This window comes from Theropithecus gelada, chromosome 1, assembly GCF_003255815.1.
Source record: "Theropithecus gelada isolate Dixy chromosome 1, Tgel_1.0, whole genome shotgun sequence".
Taxonomy (NCBI): Eukaryota; Metazoa; Chordata; class Mammalia; order Primates; family Cercopithecidae; genus Theropithecus; species Theropithecus gelada.
In genome coordinates, this window is record NC_037668.1 from 162636338 (window position 1) to 162656529 (window position 20192).

Genomic DNA, 20192 nt, shown 5'->3' on the forward strand with positions numbered 1-20192 from the left:
TTAATCAACTGTTTGTGTTATCAATAAGGCTTCCAGTCAACAGCAGGCTACTGAGTTTTGGGGCAGTCAAAAGTTATAGCAGATTTTCAACTGTGTGAGAGGGTCTGCATCCATAACTCTCACAGTGTTCAAGGGTCAATTTATGTTGCTTGACTGACAGAGCAAAATCCCGGTATATATTTATATATATGTTATATATTTTTATATATGTAATATATAACATATATATAAGTTATAAAGCTATTTTTAACCTGTAGTCCAGAAAGTTCCAATTCTTCTTTGGGTGGTCTGGGGTCCTCACCAAAAGGAAATCCCTGAGACACTTCACGTCCTGTCACTAACAAAGCATGCATCATGCTAGAAACAGCAACTCAGTCAATGCAGAGGAAGGCTGAAGCCAAGATACACTGATAACACATTTTACCAAGTGTTTGTCAATATTATGCTGAGAGAAGAGAGCTGAGGCAGTATCTAGTACTGTATCTGTCACTGTACCATGGAATTTGACACAAAAAACTCAGAGCTGAGTCAGAATACAATTATTAAGCCAAATTTATTTCACCCCCTTTTTAAAGGTACTCCTAAGCGGGGAACAATGCACCAAGACACTCCTGCTCCATGGCATCTTTAGTTCAGGCAACCAGGCAGGGACTGTGCTTCTCTCCTCCTGCCTCAAAGAGGCAACTTTTCATTGTAGAGATTTGCAAAGTGCTCATTGTCCTTAGGTTTTTTGTCTGTTATCACTTAAATGCCCAAATTCTGTTTTTGACTGACCCAGGCTCACTCTTGTATTACCACCCTCAACGTGGGATAAGGTTAGCTGTTAGGAGCAAAATTAAGCAGATGCTTTCTAAGAATATTCCTGGGGAAGATGGTAAGGAAAAAAAAAAACCCGCAAATTTAGCAGTTTGCCTCAGATTCTCCTCCACAGGATTTTCATTTTTAAAGAATATTGTCTTAATGCCCACCTCCTGGCAATATCCAGGTAATATCCAGCTCACTGGTTAATTTTGGATGTTGGAGGATGGGAGGAGAGACAAGCAGCAAGGTTTTCCTCTTAGCAAAACAGAAAAATGTTTGTGATCCTCTTCTCAGAGTACACCTGAACAACAGGAGTCATCTGAACAGGAGGACATAAGCATTTCTGCATGAAGACCAGGCTTCTGTAGGCACACAGGATGACGGCAGAAGCAGCACAGTACAGGGCAGAGCAAAGTCGCTAAGTGCTTATGGTTCAAGAGGCTGGTTTCAACATGCAATGCATTTTGTTAATGACATTTTAGCATAATAAATGCCTTTCTAACAGTTCAATGAAAGTGTCACTATCCTTCCTGAAATAGCTTTCTTGGTTTTACATTTCACTTAGAAGTAACATATTTAAAAGATCATTTCATCAATCTTCTATGCTTTTTCGGCTGATTAGAATAAGGTATATACCACAATCAACTTTTCACTTACCCTTTTACTTTTTTTTTTATCTATGTACACTCTCCCTTTTACCCTTTTACCACCATCTACCACAAGAAAAATGAGACTCATCTTTTAAAATTGTGGTATAACAAAAAGACCTGGGTCAGAATCCTGGCTCTGCCTTTACTGGTGTTATAGGTATAATCACTAATTCTGCTTTCTCAACCATAAAATGGGAATAATACCACCTACCTTGCAAGACTGTAAGAAGTTGAGATACTATGTAAAGTTCCTAGTATAGTACCAAGGGTATAAAGTCATCATCATCACTATCAACCTCATGCAAGAAATACCTAAAATCCAAAACTGGCAAAAGAAAATGTATGCAATAAATATCACAAATTATTTTTTAAAAAAGATACACAAGTCAATCTGGTAAGATTCTGAAAACCCTGTCACCTGCTTTATTTCTGGAGAAGGGTAAAGGGAGAAGGGAAAATATTCACTTGAATTTGAGGGGCAGCTAAACTGGAAGCAACAATTTCAGGCCTCTAAGGTTCCTCTGATCCATAAGGGAATGCTGAAACTTCCTTGTTTGGAGATTCAAAGAGTTTAATTTTTCCCTAGAGCAAGATCAACAATTTTCACTGGGATAAAAGAATAAAGAACAAACTCAATAGCACCAAATGGGGTTTTAACACAGAAAACAGGGCCACTCCTTTTCAATGCAAATTTTTACATTAAAATATGTTTATAAATCATAGTAGTAGTTCTTCCTCTTGATTCAACATTTCTCCCTCCCCTAACAGGAGCCCTAGAACCTGAAGAGCATGTACATTACTAACCAGATATACAATCCAGCCGCCCCGTCCAAACTGGAATCTGATTACTAATGGACTAGACTCAGGGCTGCCCCAAGGGATAGGCAGTAGTAACTATGCTCTCAGGGAGAATGGGTACTGAGGGTGCCACCAGTCAAAGAGCCGAACGCTGTGCACTGGGTCCAGGATGACTTGCACACCCTGCTCACTGCGCAGTTTCCGACCACCATGGACAGGGGAATCTTGGAACACCAGTCTCACTCGATGATGCCGCATGTCCGTGCTCACATTGATAGTAAACTGAAATGGAAAAGCAGATTCAGTATCCAACTTACACAACCTTGGTTTCCAATAGCTCACTCCGAAATGAAATAGTCCACACTAATTTACACTGGCTAGGCCACAAGATTAATCTCTAAATTATAACACGAACATCTTTTTTTTTTTTTGAGAAAGGACCTCGTTCTGTTGCCCAGGCTGTAGTGCAGTGATGTGATCTTGGCTCGCTGCAACCTCCACCTCCCGGGATCAAACAATTCTCGTGCCTCAGCCTCTCGAGTAGCTAGGAATACAGGTGTGCCTCAGCCTCCCGAGTAGCTAGGAATACAGGTGTGCACCACCATGACCAGCTAATTTTTGTATTTTTAGTAGAGACAGTGTTTTGCCACGTTGGCCAGGCTGGTCTCAAACTCCTGACCTCAGGTGATCTGCCCACCTCATCCTCCCAAAGTGCTGGGATTACAGGAGTGAGCCACCACGCCCAGCCAACCTTTAAATATACAAAAAATTAAGGACAATATTATAAGGCCTTCTCAGCTTCACGTTTAAACTATGCTAAAGAAAGCCTCACTAATGAGCACTTTGGAAGGCCAAGACAGGCAGATCGTCTGAGGTCAGGAGTTTGAGACCAGCCTGACCAAACCCCATTTCTACTAAAAATACAAAAATTAGCTGGGTGTGGTGGCGGGCACCTGTAATCCCAGCTACTTCGGAGGCAGAGGCAGGAGAATCCCTTGAAACCGAGAGACAGAGGTTGCGGTGAGCCGAGACTGCGCACCATGGCACTCCAGCCTGGACTACAAAGCAAGACTCTGTCTCGAAAAAAAAAAAAAAAACTGCATATATGACACAATCTCAATTATACAAAATTATTTAAGACAGAGTACGTACATATTAACAGACACATTAAGAGAACAGTTCCCAAAAGATAAATTGCAGTTATAGGATAGTGGAAGTCTAAGTCACCTTTACTTTGTCAGTATATTTATGTATTATTTAAAGTCATTTACCATTAAAAAAAAAGTTACTTTCATTGTGGAAGGGTTACCTCATGTATTTCTGAATGTAAGCCTAAGATACAGAGAAGACAAATTACATGAACTCTCCAGCTGCCAAGCCAATGAAAAAATTTTAAAACCTGGAAAAATATGCCAGAGGCACATACATTGTTTACTAATTACTGGCCAAGCCTTGAACAGTGATAATATCACACAAAGGACAGAGTTGAGCCAGTCACTCTATATTTTAATATCTCATTTGTAACCCCTTATGCATGCCTCAAGGTCCTGACATACAGTGCTCATGTATATATCTCATCATTCTTCCTAATAGGATAATGTTTCTCAATCATTAATGACCACTACACATGAAAATGCAAAAACATTCCCTTTCCTACAATGAAGAAAAGAAGGTAAAATATTCTCAGATATAATTAACGTCTCCACAAATCTGTCTATTGCTAACATACAGGACTGATTTCAAACTTTTTTTTTTTTAAAGATACCTTCCTTCATGGTTAAACTTACAAATATCCTTCAAACCTCAGATATAGCGAAAGTCTATAAAAAAGCTGAAGGCAGTGGCTCACACCTATAATTTCAGCACTTGGGAGGCCGACGTGGAAGAACTGCTTGAGACCAGCCTCAGCAACGCTGTGAGACACCCATTGCAACAAAAAATAAAAATTAGCCAGGGATGGTGGTGCGCATGTGTAGTCCTAACTACTTGGGAGGCTGAAGCAAGAGGATAGCTTAAGCCCAGGAGTTTTAGGTTGCAGTGAGCGATGATTCTATCACTGCACTTCAGCCTGAGTGACAGAGTGAGACCATGTCTCTTTAAAAAAAAAAAAAAAAAGAGCTGTGGTTCACCTCCTTTCAGAATGAAAAAAAAAAAAAAGAGCTGAGAATGACATCCTGAGTCCCTACTTACCAGAGTAAATATCATTCCCATGACAATCGGAATAAAGATGAAATTGAGGGTCGTGACCTGCAGTAGGCAGCAGTCCTGGTCTGGATTGGTATGAACATCTTCGTACTGAACGGGAGGCTGCAATCCTCCTGTACACTTGCTCTTTAACCTAGGGGACTAAAGAGAACTAAGAATTAACCCAATGGCTTAGAAGAAATGTATATGGCTCTAAGAGTCTACCAAAGAAAATCCTATGGCTCAACTAAAGCTAGTGAGATACATTTTTCCGTTATCTCCTCTCTCTCTATATATGTTTCTATACAGAGATCAAAGAAAATCTACCCTTTGAAAGAAGGGGGCCGGGCGCGGTGGCTCAAGCCTGTAATCCCAGCACTTTGGGAGGCCGAGACGGGCGGATCACGAGGTCAGGAGATCGAGACCATCCTGGCTAACACGGTGAAACCCCGTCTCTACTAAAAAATACAAAAAAAAAACTAGCCAGACGAGGTGGCCGGCGCCTGTAGTCCCAGCTACTCGGGAGGCTGAGGCAGGAGAATGGCGTAAAAACCCGGGAGGCGGAGCTTGCAATGAGCTGAGATCCGGCCACTGCACTCCAGCCTGGGCGACACAGCGAGACTCCGTCTCAAAAAAAAAAAAAAAAAGAAAGAAGGGGAAATACATTTGGATGAGCGGGTTTATACTTCATTTAGATGGTATCCCTTGCCATCTGACAAGAAATGGAAACTTACAGCTTCTACCAGAGGTTCTACAATGTTTGAAAGATTGCAAATTCCTTGTAACTTGTCAGACTCCAAAGAACATCTGCTGTACAAAAGGGAAGGAAGCAGAAGTGGCCACCTAATTCCAGACCCCATAAAACAAAGGAATCACAAGTCTCAGAACTAAAGGAAATCTCAGCATTCACTTTCCTGCAGTAATCCTACTGTCTGCTTCTAGCCACATTTCACCACTGCTAAGACTGCCTCTCAATTCTTTCTCAGGTCTATGGTGGACTTTCTACCAATGTCTAATGAATATCACAGACTGTGCAGATCTTATCAAATGCAAAATATCAGAACTAAAATTCTTCCCCAGAACCATGTTTTTGAAATAAATCAATAAGAAAATAAGGTTTACTTTAACTACAAACTTATCTGTAACCCACCTGCCATCACATGAGGAATAACTAATAGTATTTGTGTCTCATCAGTGAGACACTAAGTAGAGGAGATGAGTGAAAACACCTCCCTTCCCACCTCACCCCCGCACCCCCCACCCCACCCCACTCCATGTGTTTTCACCTGTCTCCTCTACTGAGAAATGGGTTTATGGGTTTCTATAAACCGACTGCCACATCTGCTCATAATTCCACATAAGAATATAGGGTGATCATAATTACACCTAATAATACAGCTGTCCTTTGAGTAATACTGTCACTGTTCAAGGCTTGGCCAGTAATCAGATTAGTAAACAATGTGTGTGCCTCTGGCATAATTTTTCCAGGTTTTAAAAAATTTTCATTGGCTTGGCAACTGGAGAGTTCATGTAATTTGTCTTCTGTCTCTTAGGCTTACATTCAGAAATACATGAGGCTTCCCCTTCCATAATGAAAGCTTTTTTCAATGGTAAATAAGTTTAAATAATACATAAATATATTGACAAAGTAAAGGTGACTTAAGACTTCTGCGGCCGGGCGCGGTGGCTCAAGCCTGTAATCCCAGCACTTTGGGAGGCCGAGGCGGGTGGATCACAAGGTCAGGAGATCGAGACCATCCTGGCTAACATGGTGAAACCCCGTCTCTACTAAAAATACAAAAAATTAGCCGGGCAAGGTGGCGGGCGCCTGTAGTCCCAGCTACTCCGGAGGCTGAGGCGGGAGAATGGCGTGAACCCGGGGGGCGGAGCTTGCAGTGAGCTGAGATCCGGCCACTGCACTCCAGCCTGGGAGACACAGTGAGACTCCGTCTCAAAAAAAAAAAAGACTTCTGCTATCCTGTAATGGCAATTAATCTTTTGGGAACTATTCTCTTAATATGTTCTCTCAACATTTATACGTCACTCGTAAATAATTCAGCATATACTTACATATAACCACATTATCATTATCACCCATAAGAAAATTAACAATTATTTCATATTATCCATAGCACATTCTGATTTCCTAAATTGCCCCAAAATGTCTTTTATAGCTTTGTTCACTTATCCAGGATCCACTCAAGATTTACTCTTTGCAGTAGGTTGTTATCTTTGTCTTTCAATACAACATAGTTTTTGTTTTCATGGCATTTCGGGTTGAGTATCCTTTATCCGAAATGCTTAGGGCCAGAAGTGTTCCCGATTTTTTCAGATTTTGGAATATTTGCATTATACCAGTTGAGCATCTGAAATCCACAACCCCAAAATCCAAAATGCTCCAAAAGGCATTTTCTTTGAGCATCATGCTGGCACTCAGAAAGTTTCAGATTATGAGGCATTTCAGATTTTGGATTTTTAGGCTATATACTGTTTGATTTTAGTAAGGCAATTTCATGTCCAGTGTTATGATTTGAACATTTATGTCTCCTCCAAAATTCATGTGGACACCTAATCTCCAACACAATAGTATTAAGAGGTAGGGCCTTTAGGAGGTGACCTACTGGGGAGGCCCTCCCTCATGAATGGGATTAAAGCCTTTATAAGAGAGTCTCCACACTAAGTTCAGCCCCTTTTGGCATTCCACTTTCCACCATGTGAGGACAAAGTGTTCCTTCCCTCTGAAGGATTCAATCAGACACTATCTTGGAAGCAAAGGGACCAGGCCCTCACCAAACACCAAACCTGCAAAGAACTTGGACTTCCCAGTCGAACTGTGAAGAAATAAAGTTCTGTTCTTTTTTTAAGTTACCCAGAGTCTGTGGTACTGTTATAGCCGCACAAACAGACTAAGAAAGATATCTAGGAAAATCTCTTAGAACAAGGTGTTATCTGAAAAACAAAGAGAAGACCACATACCTGTTTTTTGAACTTGAAGTTGAATTCCCACATTGGTTCCTGTCTGTTCCCAACAATCTTTCTGCACCAGAAAAGTAAGCACTATAAGAAAGTAAAAATAAAATAAACCAAGAAAAAGAAAAAAATCAAAATACACTAATCAAAATAATCAGCAAAAACCTTTCTGTTTGACAGCTCTAAAGCCAGCCACAGTCCCAATGCTGAGATTTTACTTTGGCACAGATAGACTCCCAAGTTGACACTGGTTCAACATAAAAACAGACAATCCCAGGGCTGTTCAATAAGGAGAGGAGGGACCAATATAAGTCAACCTCAGAGGTTACCGACATCAACCCCTATTGTTCTTATCTTCAAAGACAGAAACGTGGTATCTAGAGACTGGGGCATCCTCTCTGATTCAGCAGGCTAATCCTCTACATTAAAATGTAAGGAGAGCCAGCAGCCACCAGGCAAGATGATACAAGGCCATAAGGTAGGCAGAGAGGCTGGCCCTATAATAGAAGCAAACTGCTCAGGACCCTCTGGGAGCAGACAGCCAGTAAGGAAACTACAGAGCTAGGCTGAATTCTGTCTAGAATAAGCCCCTCAGTGAAAGCCAGGCTACAGCTAGGGTTAAGCACAAGAAGTGAAGTACCTCCCAGGGGATAAGGGGTGGGTCGTCCGCCGTGCCAGCTGTCCTGCCCTTCAGACATGCCCTGTACGTCCTGCTGTTCCATCAAAATTAATGGGCTTGGCTTTAAAGGGAAAACACTTCTGCTGCCATCACAACGGCTCCAGTGTCCCACACAAGCTATGCTACTGAAAAGAGAGAGAGGGGGAATCAAATACGAAAAGCTGGAGTCCAGGAACATGGGACAACTTCCTTTAGGCATGCTGGCAACTCCCTGAATGCCACGCAATCATGGGTATACAAGTGGCAAGGCCAAGCATGGGACACCTGCCACTGCAGGCCCCACACCCTCTTCAGAAGATCTCTAACAAGGCACAAAAGCAGCAGCCAGATGGCCTGGGCTTACTATCTGGATTAAGACCTTAGTTTTCATTCTACTTTGGCTTTTTACAGTCACTTTAAAAAAATTAATAGACAATGATAAGAATATGAAGATAGGGGTATTTTAGAATTTAGGCAGTAGCACTTGCATTGTGCACTGGAGCCGCTAAGATGTGTCAAGCATGAGGAGTTTGCCCAATGCTGCTCTGCTCCCAGCAATTGATTCATTCCTGGCATGGCTAACTTTCGGATGATCCCCACACTCACCACAGTTAATCTGATACTATCAAATGTTTTGGGGGAAAGGGACACTGTAAATGTGAGAAGATACACTGTCCACTCATATTACAGGCAGAAGCAGCTGCTGGGTGAAATCCTACTCTCCTGGCATTCTACTCCTTCTCTAAATCCACCAGTTAGCATGATATTAAATTGAGCTCAGCCAATGGCCCTGACCACCTCAGTTTACAAGGCTGGGGGGAACCTCGATAATCTTGAAATCAATAGTACCCTTTTAATTAATATGTATCAGGTAGAATGTGATCACCCTAGAGCTAAACTGGGGGAGAAGAATCATTATATAATGTCCAATACCGTAAAAACAAACTACAAGAGAATGGGAAATGCTATGGAACATCAGATTTGAGGTAGGAACAGAGTAACCTTGTTTGGCAAAGATGATTTAGTAATTTTACCAGGGAGGAGAAAAAGAGAGAATGGACCAAAGGCTAGTAGACATATTTACAAATCAGAAGAATGACAAGAGACTTGAATATAAATGTATGAATATAAAATATCAGGGAAATCCTGAGATAAAAAGAGCCTAGAACACAGAAAGAACTTGAGAGAACTAAGGTTTATGAATCAGGGTACCTTATAGTCTATGAGATGACCTACCAGAGCCTGGCAATAGTCTGGCACAGGGCACTTCCAAATGCTACAGAAGTCAAGTCTACACCAGAATCCTTTAAGAAGGTCAACAATAAAGGGGAATCCCTGATGTCAAGGTTGCATTAGAAAGAGAAAAATAGTGAGACGTTCACGTCATACCTCTGTACCGTGATTTAAAGCCCCTCTTAAAAATTACAGCATACATCTACCATTTCAGTTATGCTCTTCCTAGCCCAAACCATCAAAACCATTATATCTAAAGGGGTCCAATGTACAATGTATGAAAATAAATTAAAATAAAAAGAATAAAGAATACACTAAAAGCACCGGAAAGCTTTAAGGTAAGTATAAGATAAGCCAGCTAGCACAGCAGAAAGGTCTTGGAGAAGTGAAATCTCTGAGCCCTGAAAGTTTACATTAGTCCCTTAGCAGCCTGGGACCTACACCCCTCCCCATCAAGGAAGTTGGAGACAATCCATGATAACAGACCTACCATACAAGAGTCCATTAGTCAAACCCCAACACAAATTCTCACTTACTTTGGAATTCTTTAATGTGCTGGGGGTGCTTTCTGGAATGGCTGGATTCTTGGAGATTCGAGCAGCAAATGGCTCATACATATGGTACAGAGATCGGATCACACAAGCCCGGAGACAGCGCAGCTTCTCCATTGACTCTGGTCGCAGACGCAAAGGCAGGGAAGCATCCAGCGTGTAGTGCCTGAAACATGACACATTACTCCTACCAATATGTGACCTGTCTCTCCTGCTCTAGGTCAGTCTCCTAAGACTCCTGGTCTCTGTATGAACTTTACTGCACTATTCCACTGGCCAGTAGGTAGCTTGTCCCCAGTGCTACTTGACCTCTTGGCAACTTTTACGTCTTTGCCTTGTAATCCTGCAGTTCACCATCCATTTTTAAAGTTGAAATCCTCACTTTTTTCCTGAACACAAGAGCAAACTCTGAATTGGTATCAGTATATTATGCTTTAACTGCTCAAAGAGAACCTGTCCTAGAGGAACCTATACTGGAGAAGAGCCACCAGGTTCTCCTGTCAGGTCTACAATGAGTTCTCTACTCCTTTCTACTTCAACATTCTTTCCCACCACAGCCTGACAGTTTACAATTGTCACTACACTTCCACACCTAGCATCAAAAATGAGCCCTTTTACTAATCACATAATTTACCTACTCCTCACCACTACAACTATACATAAGGCTGCATAAGTACAAAAACTGTGTAATACTTAAAGACGACTAGCAAATCAAAGCAACACCTAACCCAGCTGGAAAGATGAGCAGATAGGCATCTGCAGCTTTGAACATTCTAGCTAAAATAAGCCTCTGAAGAAAAGTCAAAGACAGTTCTCTCTGGGACTTGAAGCAAGACGTTTTGCTGAAACTGGATACTGGAGTGGGGAAGGAGGCAACCACATGGAAGACAATTACCTGGATAATAAATAATATCAAATTTAAATTAGAGAGGAGCTCAAGGAGTCCAAAGCTGGGTCATGCCCAGACAACATGGAGTAGAGAAAGTGAAAAGAGGTCACCATCCAGTGAGTAGCTCCAAATCACAAACAGTAATGAAATCAGCTACACAGATAAAAGAGTGAGGTCTCTGTGGTCGCACCTTCGGTACAACCTGGTCCAAAAGGCAGCAGTGCAAGTGACAGTCCAGGCATTCTTACAAATCAGGGAAAAATTCACAATGTCCTCAGGACGGATATAGGAGGCCAGCAACAGCCAAATATCCATGGGATACTCTTCTCCTCCAGCCCCGTCCAGTTCTTCTGAAACAGAAAAAAGAATAATCTCTGATCTTCTACACACATATCTGAAGATACTCGTTCATTTCATTTCTCCCGAGGATTGCACAGTTAAGAAAATGGTTTTAAATAGGTCCACGGAAACGCTTTAAACTTATCATTTCCTGCTCATCCTAGCTGCTGGAAACTTTTACCTCCTGTTGCCCAAGTAAATAGGTTTTGTTCTTAAGGCCTTTACTTAACAACTATTGGCAATACCATTCTGAAGTTTTACTTTTTTTTTGAGACAGAGTCTCACTCTGTTGCCCAGGCTGGAATGCAGTGGTACAATCTCAGCTCAGTACAACCTCCGCCTCCCAGGATCAAGTGATTCTCATGCCTCAGCCACCAGAGTAGCTAGGACTACAGGCATGCTCCACCGCACCCAGCTAATTTTTTAGTAGAGATGGGGTTTCACCATGTTGACCAGGCTGGTCTCGAACTCCTGGCCTCAAGTGATCCACCCGCCTCGGCGTCCCAAAGCCCTGGGATTACTGGCGTGAGTCACTGCACCTGGCCATCATTTTGAAGTTTCAAAAGTGCCTTTGCACACATTGTATAATTCAACTCTAATAATTCTTCAATAGAATAAGAAAAATATTATTGCACCCGTTTTACTAATAAGAAAAAAAAAACCTTGTCACTCAGTCAAAGGAAATAGAACCAAGATTTTCTGACTCCAAATTTCAGCTTTATGCTATTAAGCCCTGCTCTTGGTTTCTCTTAAGTCTCCACCCACTAAACATTTTCAGTCGGGAAAAAAACAAAATTGACTTTAGGATGGTATAGGGAGGCTGGGCACAGTGGCTCATGCCTATAATCCCAGCACTTTGGGAGGCCAAGGCAGGCGGATCACGAGGTCAAGAGATTGAGACCATCCTCATGGTGAAACTCTTGTCTCTACTAAAAATACAAAAATCAGCTGGGCATGGTGGCACATGCCTGTAATCCCAGCTACTTGGGAGGCTGAGGCAAGAGAATCGCTTGAACCGGTAGGTGGAGGTTGCAGTGAGCTGAGATGGCACTACTGCACTCCAGCCTGGGTGACAGAGTGAGATTCTATCTCAAAAAAACAAACAAACAAAAAAACAAAACAAAACAAAAAAAAAGGATGGTATAAGGAAATCTCAAAGTACAAATTAAATTAAAAAAACAGATAAGTTACAGTGCATTCTCATTACACACAACTACCTGTAAACATGTTTTTTTCTTCTAGTTTCTCCTTGTTTCATTGCAAGTTTGACCTATGATCCTTGCCAGAGACACCTAGTCATTCTTTAACAACATATCCATGCTGGGTGCAATGGCTCACGCCTGTAATCCCAGTACTTTGGGAGGCCAAGGCAGGTGAATCACGAGGTCAGGAGTTCAAGATCAGCCTGGCCAAGATGGTGAAACCCCGTCTCTACTAAAAATACAAAAAAATTAGCTGGGCGTGGTGGTGGGCGCCTGTAATCCCAGCTACTTGGGAGGCTGAGGCAGAGAACTGCTTAAACCTGGAAGGCGGAGGATGCAGTGAGCCAAGATCAGGCCACTGCACTCTAGTCTGGGTGACAGAGTGAAACTCCATCTCAAGAAAAAAAAAAAAAGTATCCCTATCTCTTCCTTCTTCACTCATTAGTGTTAATTCTCCTGACCTTGATGTCTACTATACTTCTCAGGTTCAGTTAATACACATGCTTTGTAAACATACCTGAATCTGAGCTAATCCTAACCCTAACCCTTATTTCAAACCTAGTCCTAGAACTATCCTAAAATTATCAGCTTTCTTCCTTCTTGGGGAAAAAGCCCTTACACCATCTCCCCAAAGTTGCCCCTGCTTTTCTAGCTAACTACTTCCCACAACTCTATGATTAGATCAAGTTCTTTGGCTAGGTTCTTCACAACAGAGACCCAATATGTCTAAAACATCATCTTTTCTAATTCTTATCCCTCTTATAATCTCCAGTAATCATGCAAGACTCAGTCTACCATGTCCAGGCCCCACTTTCTTCCATATTACCTCTTCTCTCTCTGAAAGAGAAGGCAAGTGACAGTTAAAATTTCCTCTATTGTGGCTGACTGCAGTGGCTCATGCCTGTAATCCCAACACTTTGAGAGGCCAAGGTGGGAGGATGGCTTGAGCCCAGGAGTTCAAGATCGGCTTGGGCAACACAGTCTCTATAAAAAAACTTAAAAATTAGCCAGCCATGGTGGTACATGCCTGTAGTCTCAGCTACTCAGGAGGCTGAGGTGCAAGGATCAATCAAGCCCAGGATGTCGAGGCTGCAGTGAGCCATGACTGCACCACTGCAATCCAGCCTGGGCAACAGAGTGAGTCCCTGTCTCAAAAATCCAAAACAAAAACCAAAAAAAAAAACAAAAATTTCCTCTACTGAGACCCATAAGGACTTTTACAAAGCAGAGTACTATCAAAAGTTTTGTCTTTAGAGACAAAATTTAGTAAACAATGAAGAACTGTCAGTGTGTTATACATAATTATTAAATGAGTTTTCAAAACGAAGTAAACAGAATCAGTAAATGAAAGCTTCATGGAGGTAAGTCATAAAGGATATGAAGAATTTTGACAGGCATAGGTTAAGAGGAAAAGCATGTCAAATGAATAAATGCTAACACGAAACCAAGGGACTCAGAAAAGCAAAACATGTGAGAACAGTAAACAGAAAAGTCTAACAAGATTTTAATGACATTGAGAAATTACTGTTAAGTCTTTTAGATGTGATAATGGTATTTTAAAAAAGTAACTACTAAGATATTTACAGAGATGATGATGGTATATCTGGAAATTGTTTCAAAATAACCCAGCGTGTGTGTGTGTGTGTGTTGGGGTGGGGGAGTAATGGCTGAAGTAAAAATGGCCAGCGTGTGTGTGTGTGTGTGTGTGTGTGTGTGTGTGTGTGTGTGTGTTGGGGTGGGGGAGTAATGGCTGAAGTAAAAATGGCCGTGAGTTGATAGCATAAAAAAACAAAATGGTAATTTAAAAAAGAAAGAGAAAAAAAACTTTTTTTTTTTTTTTTGAGACGGAGTCTCGCTCTGTCACCCAGGCTGGAGTGCAGTGGCTGGATCTCAGCTCACTGCAAGCTCCGCCTCCTGGGTTCACGCCATTCTCCTGCCTCAGCCTCTCAAGTAGCTGGGACTACAGGCGCCCACCACCTTGCCCAGCTAATTTTTTGTATTTTTTAGTAGAGATGAAAAAAAAAACTTTTTAATAGCCATGAGTTGATCACTGTTGAAGCTGGGTAATAGTTATATGGAGTTATAATCAGACTATTCTCTCTTCTTCTACATGTGTCATTAAAAAAAAGGCTTTTTGGCCGGGCGCGGTGGCTCACGCCTGTAATCCCTGCACTTTGGGAGGCCGAGGCGGGCGGATCACGAGGTCAGGAGATCGAGACCATCCTGGCTAACACGGTGAAACCCCGTCTCTACTAAAACACAAAAAATTAGCCGGGCGCGGTGGCGGGCGCCTGTAGTCCCAGCTACTTGGGAGGCTGAGGCAGGAGAATGGCGCGGACCCGGGAGGCGGAGCTTGCAGTGAGCCGAGATCGCGCCACTGCACTCCAGCCTGGGCGACAGAGTGAAGACTCCGCCTCAAAAAAAAATAAAAATAAAAAATAAAATAAAAATAAAAAAAAAAAATAAAAAAAAGGCTTTTTAAAAAAAGAAGAAAAATACATTACACCTGCTAAAATAATAAAAAGAAATTTAAAAAGAAAAAAAAAAAAGACCAGTCTGATGGAATGGAGAACCCTAACGGAGGTAAAGTAGAATAAGGAAGTAAAATATGAATTATGGTTAAGAGCCTGTAAGCCACAAATCATATATCTGGTAAGTGACTGGTAATCTGAATAGATAAAGAAGTCTTACAATTCAGTAATAAAAAGACAGCTGGGTGCGGTGGCTCACACCTGTAAACCCAACACTTTGGGAGGCCGAGGCAGGTGGATCACCTGAGGTCTGAAGTTCGAGATCGAGACCAGCCTGACCAGTATGGAGAAATCCCATCTCTATTAAAAATACAAAAAATTAGCTGGGCATGGTGGCGCATGCCTGTAATCCCAGCTACTCGGGAGGCTGAGGCAGGGGAATCGCTTGAACCTGGGCAGCAGAGGTTGCGGTGAGCCGAGATCACGCCATTGCACTCCAGCCTGGTCAACAAGAGCAAAACTCCATCTCAAAAAATTTTAAAAAAAATAATAAGATAATCCAATTTAAAATGGGCAAATATCATTAGCCATAGGGAAATGCAAATCAAAACCACAAGGAGACAAATACTAATCCACATCCACTATAGTTTAAAAAGTCAGACAATAATAAGTGTTGGTAAGGATGTAGAGAAACTGCAACTCTTATACACTGCTGGTGGAAATATAAAATGATGCACACACTTTGGAAAATGGTTTGGCAATTCCTCAAAAAGTTAAACAGAGAGTTTCTGTATAATACAGCAATTTCACTCCTATCTAACCAAAAATGAAAAAACCTACGTCCACAGAAAAATTCGTCCATGAATGTTCACAGCAGCAAACAAAAAGGAATAAAAAAGAATGAGATACTGATACATGCATAGTATGGATGAACCTTGAGAACATTATGCTAAATGAAAGAAGCTACATGCAAAAGACTATATATTGTATGATTCCATTTACACGAAGTGTCAGAATAGGTGAATCTGTAGAGACAGAAAGTAGATTAGTGGTTTCCAAGGACTGGAGGAGGGTTTGGAATGAGAAGGGATGCTAATAAGTATGGGGTTTCTTTTTAGAGTAATGGAAATGTTCTAAACTTAGACCATGTTGATGGCTGCACAACTCTGTGAATATGCTAAAACCACTGAATTGTACACTTTAAAGGAATAAATTTTATCTCAATTTTTTCTTAAGTCTAAGCCATTCTGTGGAACAAGTCCAAAACAAGATAAATCCCTAATAGAATGGTGATAAGTAGCAACTTAAGTTAAAAATTAAGGACAAATAAGTATGAAGACTGTCAATACTGGCTGAGTATCCCTCATCAGAAACGCTCAGGACCAGAAGTGTTTCAGATTTTGGCTTTTTCCGCATTTTGGAATATCCTGACTGTACTTATTGGTTGAGCAGCCCTAATCAAAAATCAGAAATCCGAAGTGCTCCAATAAGCATTTCCTTTTAGCATCATGTCAGTGCTCCAAAAATTTCAAATTTTGGAGCTTTTCAGATTTGGAATGCTCAACCTGTATTAATTTTTGGATCCTGAAAAAGAGGAATATGACTAACAATAACTGGAGTAATTCCAAAGCAATCATACCATTAATTTCATTAACTTATTACTTCAATATACTTTAACAAATAAAAATATCTATTATCTGATTCTCAGGTACAGGTGAAAGTACTGGTAAATCTGAGACCAAAAATACATACATCATTTATTATTATTATGATTTTTTTTTTTTTGAGACAGAGTCTCACTCTGTCACCAGGCTGGAGTGTAGTGGCACAATGTGATGGCTCACTCTAACCTCCGCCTCCCAGGATCAAGCAATTCTCCTGCCTCAGCCTCCCGAGTAGTTGGGACTACAGGTGCACACCACCACACCCAGCTAATGTTTGTATTTTTAGTAGAGACAGGGTTTCACCATATTGGCCAAGCTGGTCTCAAACTCCTGACCTTGTGATCTGCCCACCTCGGCCTCCCAAAGGGCTGGGATTACAGGTGTGAGCCACTGCGCCCAGTCTCACTATTTCACCTAAACGCAGCTGATCATCAGAACCACTTTAGCTTTAATAATTCTGGGCTAAGCATGGTAGCTTATGCCTATAATCCCAGCACTTTGGGAGGCCGAGGTGGGTGGACTGCTTGAGCCCAGGAGCTCAAAACCAACCTAAGCAACATAGTGAGACCCCCATCTCTACAAAAAATAGAAAAAATTAGCAGGCATGATGACATAGCACCTGTAGTCCCAGCTACTCAAAAGATGGGTGAATCACTTAAGCCCGGGAAGTCAAGGCTGCAGTGTGCCATGATCTTGCCACTACACTCCAGCCTGGGCAAGAGAGCAAAACCTTGTCTCAAAAAAAAAAAAATTCTGAGTTCCATCCCAAGAGATTCTGACTCATTAAGTCTGGAGGAAAACCCAGAATCTGAATGATGGTTTGGCACATTATATACCATCAGTTTACTATTCTTTGCTTCATTTGTGTACATTTCATTGCCATTAGGATATTTTAAAAATCACCTACTTTTCTATTTCCCACAGTAGTTATTAGACATGAAGCAGACATTACTAATTGTAGAGCACTTAAAAGCCCATGATAATGTCTATGTTTGTGTGTAACAAAACTTGTAACATAAAATCCACATATTTGGGAAAACATTTTTTGGTTACATCTCTGCTTCCTTACAGTAACATTCAGAAATCCAGAAATTGCAAAGGCCTTTTATTTTCACATTGCCATGTGGGTTTTTAACCTGATAATAACATGTTCTCAATGAAGGGCTACTATAGTCCAGTTCACAGTTCCAGAACTCTATAACACATACTAATCTCTTTCCCTCTCGAATTCAGACAAAAGAAAGAAGAAAGCCCAAGTGTATTAAATCCTGTCCCACTACCAAGGTTCTTGTGGAGAGCCAAGTTTTCTTCAAACTCTCCTGGTATCACCTCTTATACCTCCTCCTGTGCTACCGGGAAAGTAACATCTTCAATTTGTCACCACAGGCAGGTCTAATAAACCAAAAGAGAGCAAGCTCCATACCTTTGTGCCTCTTGCTTTTCTTTTTTCTGGAGACAGTTCTCTCATGGATGCTTTCCTCCTGGGCATCCATCTCATCACTGCTGTCGATGATGTCACAGGGCTCACCAGCCCCAGAAAGAGCTTCCTCTGCAGGAACCTGAGAGGCTTCCAAGCCACAAAGAGATTTTACTAGAAGAAAATGAGAAGAATGAGATGGCACACAGCTCCACCCAGAAATACAAACAACTTAGCCAAGGTATCAGCATCCATTCAGGAAAGGGGGGATAAAAACATCGTGAGAGAGAGAAGTGAGAATCTATCACCAAAAAAAAAAAGATTTTAGTATTTTAAATACAAAAAAGAAAGGAAAGTAATGGGCAAACTGACTCCAAAGTTGCAGAAACTCCTTTTTTCAGCCCTGAAGAAAAAAGGTGTGCACAATTTTTCCACTATAAACCCTGCAAGATACAAGATGATTTGTATTCTCGTAAGTTCTACAGAGAAATGTTTGAGACAAATTGAATCCAATTTAGCCCTGGTCCTGAGCTGGAGGCAGTAGGTGTCATAAAATACAAGTCTCAGCCCCATGAGTAAACAGACTGAAAGCAAGAGAAACACCGAAAAGGAAAAGAACACTCCAAGGTTATCAAACAAGGAAGCAAACTGCAGAGTAAAATATATGTGAACTACAGCAAAGAGATTACCCAAGAACAATGCAGTGGAAACTAGAGTATGCAAACATGTTTTTAAATGCAAAGAAAGAAAGAAAATACTTCTGCTGCAGAAACTGCTACTCTTGACTAATCCTCCTCCGCCCCCAATATATAAGTTAACATTGACAAGAGCAAACACGGTTACAGGAAGACGACTAAAGGACTGCAAGAAAAACAGAAAATAAAATGCCTAGTTCTGTCTTCGCGGCATGAGTCTTTAAAGGCTCGCGCAAAGCTTACCTTCCTGCTGAACAGCGTTGGCTACGGCTTTCTTGACTCGTCCAGACCTCACGACCGCCGGATCCGAGTTGGCGTAATCCGCCACGGTCACTGCAACACAGCACCAACCCTCAAGGAAGAGGCCTTCTCTCGTCAGCGTCTTCCCCGCCAAAGACCTCCTCCTCGCTGCAGGCCCCCGGACCAAGCCGCCCTCCAGCTGCGGACAGACGCGCTCACCTCTGCACGGTTCAGCCCCCTCCCAGCCGCCAGCCCCAAAATGTTTCGGCGCCCCTGCCCCCCTAACCTACCTCGGCCGGAGCAGGCGTCGTGGGCCCGGAACTTGAGTCGCTTTCCTCTCTTGGGCATGGCGACCGTATCCGGGCGAGGCCTGCCTAGCGGGCCGGGCCCCCGGGCCATGTCTCCGACCGGAGAGCCGGCCACGGGAGCCGCAGGCCAGCTCCGCCCGGCTCCGCGGCCATCCCACACCGGAGGCCCCTAACTCTCGCGAGAACATAGGTCCGGGGTCCGAGTCGCTTTGGCGGAAGACGCCGCTCTATGCGAACCAATCATCGCCAGGTGCACGGGTACGTCATCATTCGGCACCCGCGAAGCAAGCTGGGTCCGGGTTCCAGGTAGAGAGACAACTGTTGTGCTGGGTGGTGTCGGGTATTGCCGTAACTCGTGTGAGACGAACGGTGTTTCAGACCCGGAGCCCACACCTGTGTTGATTAGAATTGAGAGTTTACATCCTGGTCTCCGGGATTCTTCATAGTAACTCCTCTGTCCACACTCCAGGTCCACGTCAGCACCAAAATGCGTATACACTGTCATCTTCGTGCTCTATCTCGGACCACAGAGACTGAGCGCCTGCTAGTCCAACATAGGTCTGTAAGAGTCTTCACTCTGTGTTACGAAAGCTATAAATAAATTTCTGAATTCTCAAAATAGGAGGAGTTCTTAAAAGTTTCCAATCTATCACCATGTAAGGTTAGCCGAGAGAAAGGACGAGAGAGAGACCCGCGATCAGGCGAGGAAGTTTATTAACTTGCCGGCTGCTACACGACAGACAGAGGAGGCACCCCTGAGCTTACAAAATGAGGGTTTTATATGGGGTAAAGAGACCCTGGGGTTGTTTGCTGGTTAATTTTGCCACATATTACCTTGTGACGTTTATTACAGGAGGGTGTAGGTAAAATTTGTTTATGCTTCCCACCGCCTCCCCGTGCGGTCCGGATGGTTTGTAATTGGAGTTTATTGCAGCAAGGTCTGATAAGTGAAGTCTGCTGGCTTCGTAAGGGCTTAGAAGTGTAAAGAGGCTTGGGGGAGGAAAAGAGTTGTAGAGCATTAGGGGGAGGGGTGGACAGCACGGAAGGGTTTGGGGGAAGTGTCGGCAGTACCAAGAAGCTTTTTGGGCAGTTTGTTCCTAACACACCGTCCCTCCAAAAAAC

At 42.4% G+C, this 20192-nt stretch overlaps 1 protein-coding gene across 6 annotated transcripts; it reads right to left on the minus strand.

Annotated features, from left to right (window-relative positions):
• Positions 1-534: 534 nt before the first annotated feature.
• On the minus strand, positions 535-19279 carry TMEM183A (transmembrane protein 183A). 6 transcript variants are annotated; one of them, XM_025384970.1, is made up of 8 exons: positions 19053-19279; positions 18766-18855; positions 17834-18001; positions 10925-11081; positions 9831-10011; positions 7410-7490; positions 4440-4587; positions 535-2531 (listed from the first exon to the last, which is right to left on the minus strand). In XM_025384970.1, the coding sequence occupies exons 1-8, from the start codon at positions 19159-19161 to the stop codon at positions 2437-2439; spliced, it is 1029 nt and encodes a 342-aa protein (XP_025240755.1). In that variant the 5' UTR covers positions 19162-19279; the 3' UTR covers positions 535-2436. The 6 variants fall into 6 exon arrangements, with proteins under 6 accessions (XP_025240755.1, XP_025240718.1, XP_025240745.1 ...); XM_025384933.1 differs by having other exon boundaries at positions 4440-4595; XM_025384960.1 differs by having other exon boundaries at positions 10925-11084.
• Positions 19280-20192: the final 913 nt, after the last annotated feature.

What these genes read in the sequence shown, in the direction of transcription:
- TMEM183A (XM_025384923.1), bottom strand. Translation starts at nt 19,161, where the DNA reads ATGGCCCGGGGGCCCGGCCCGCTAGGCAGGCCTCGCCCGGATACGGTC. An exon ending in TGGACCAGGTTGTACCGAAG is followed by an intron (nt 10,012 to 10,924) that starts GTGCGACCACAG and finishes GTCATGTTTCAG; the next exon opens with GCACTACACGCTGGATGCTT. An exon ending in GCACATTAAAGAATTCCAAA is followed by an intron (nt 7,491 to 9,830) that starts GTAAGTGAGAAT and finishes ACTTTCTTATAG; the next exon opens with TGCTTACTTTTCTGGTGCAG.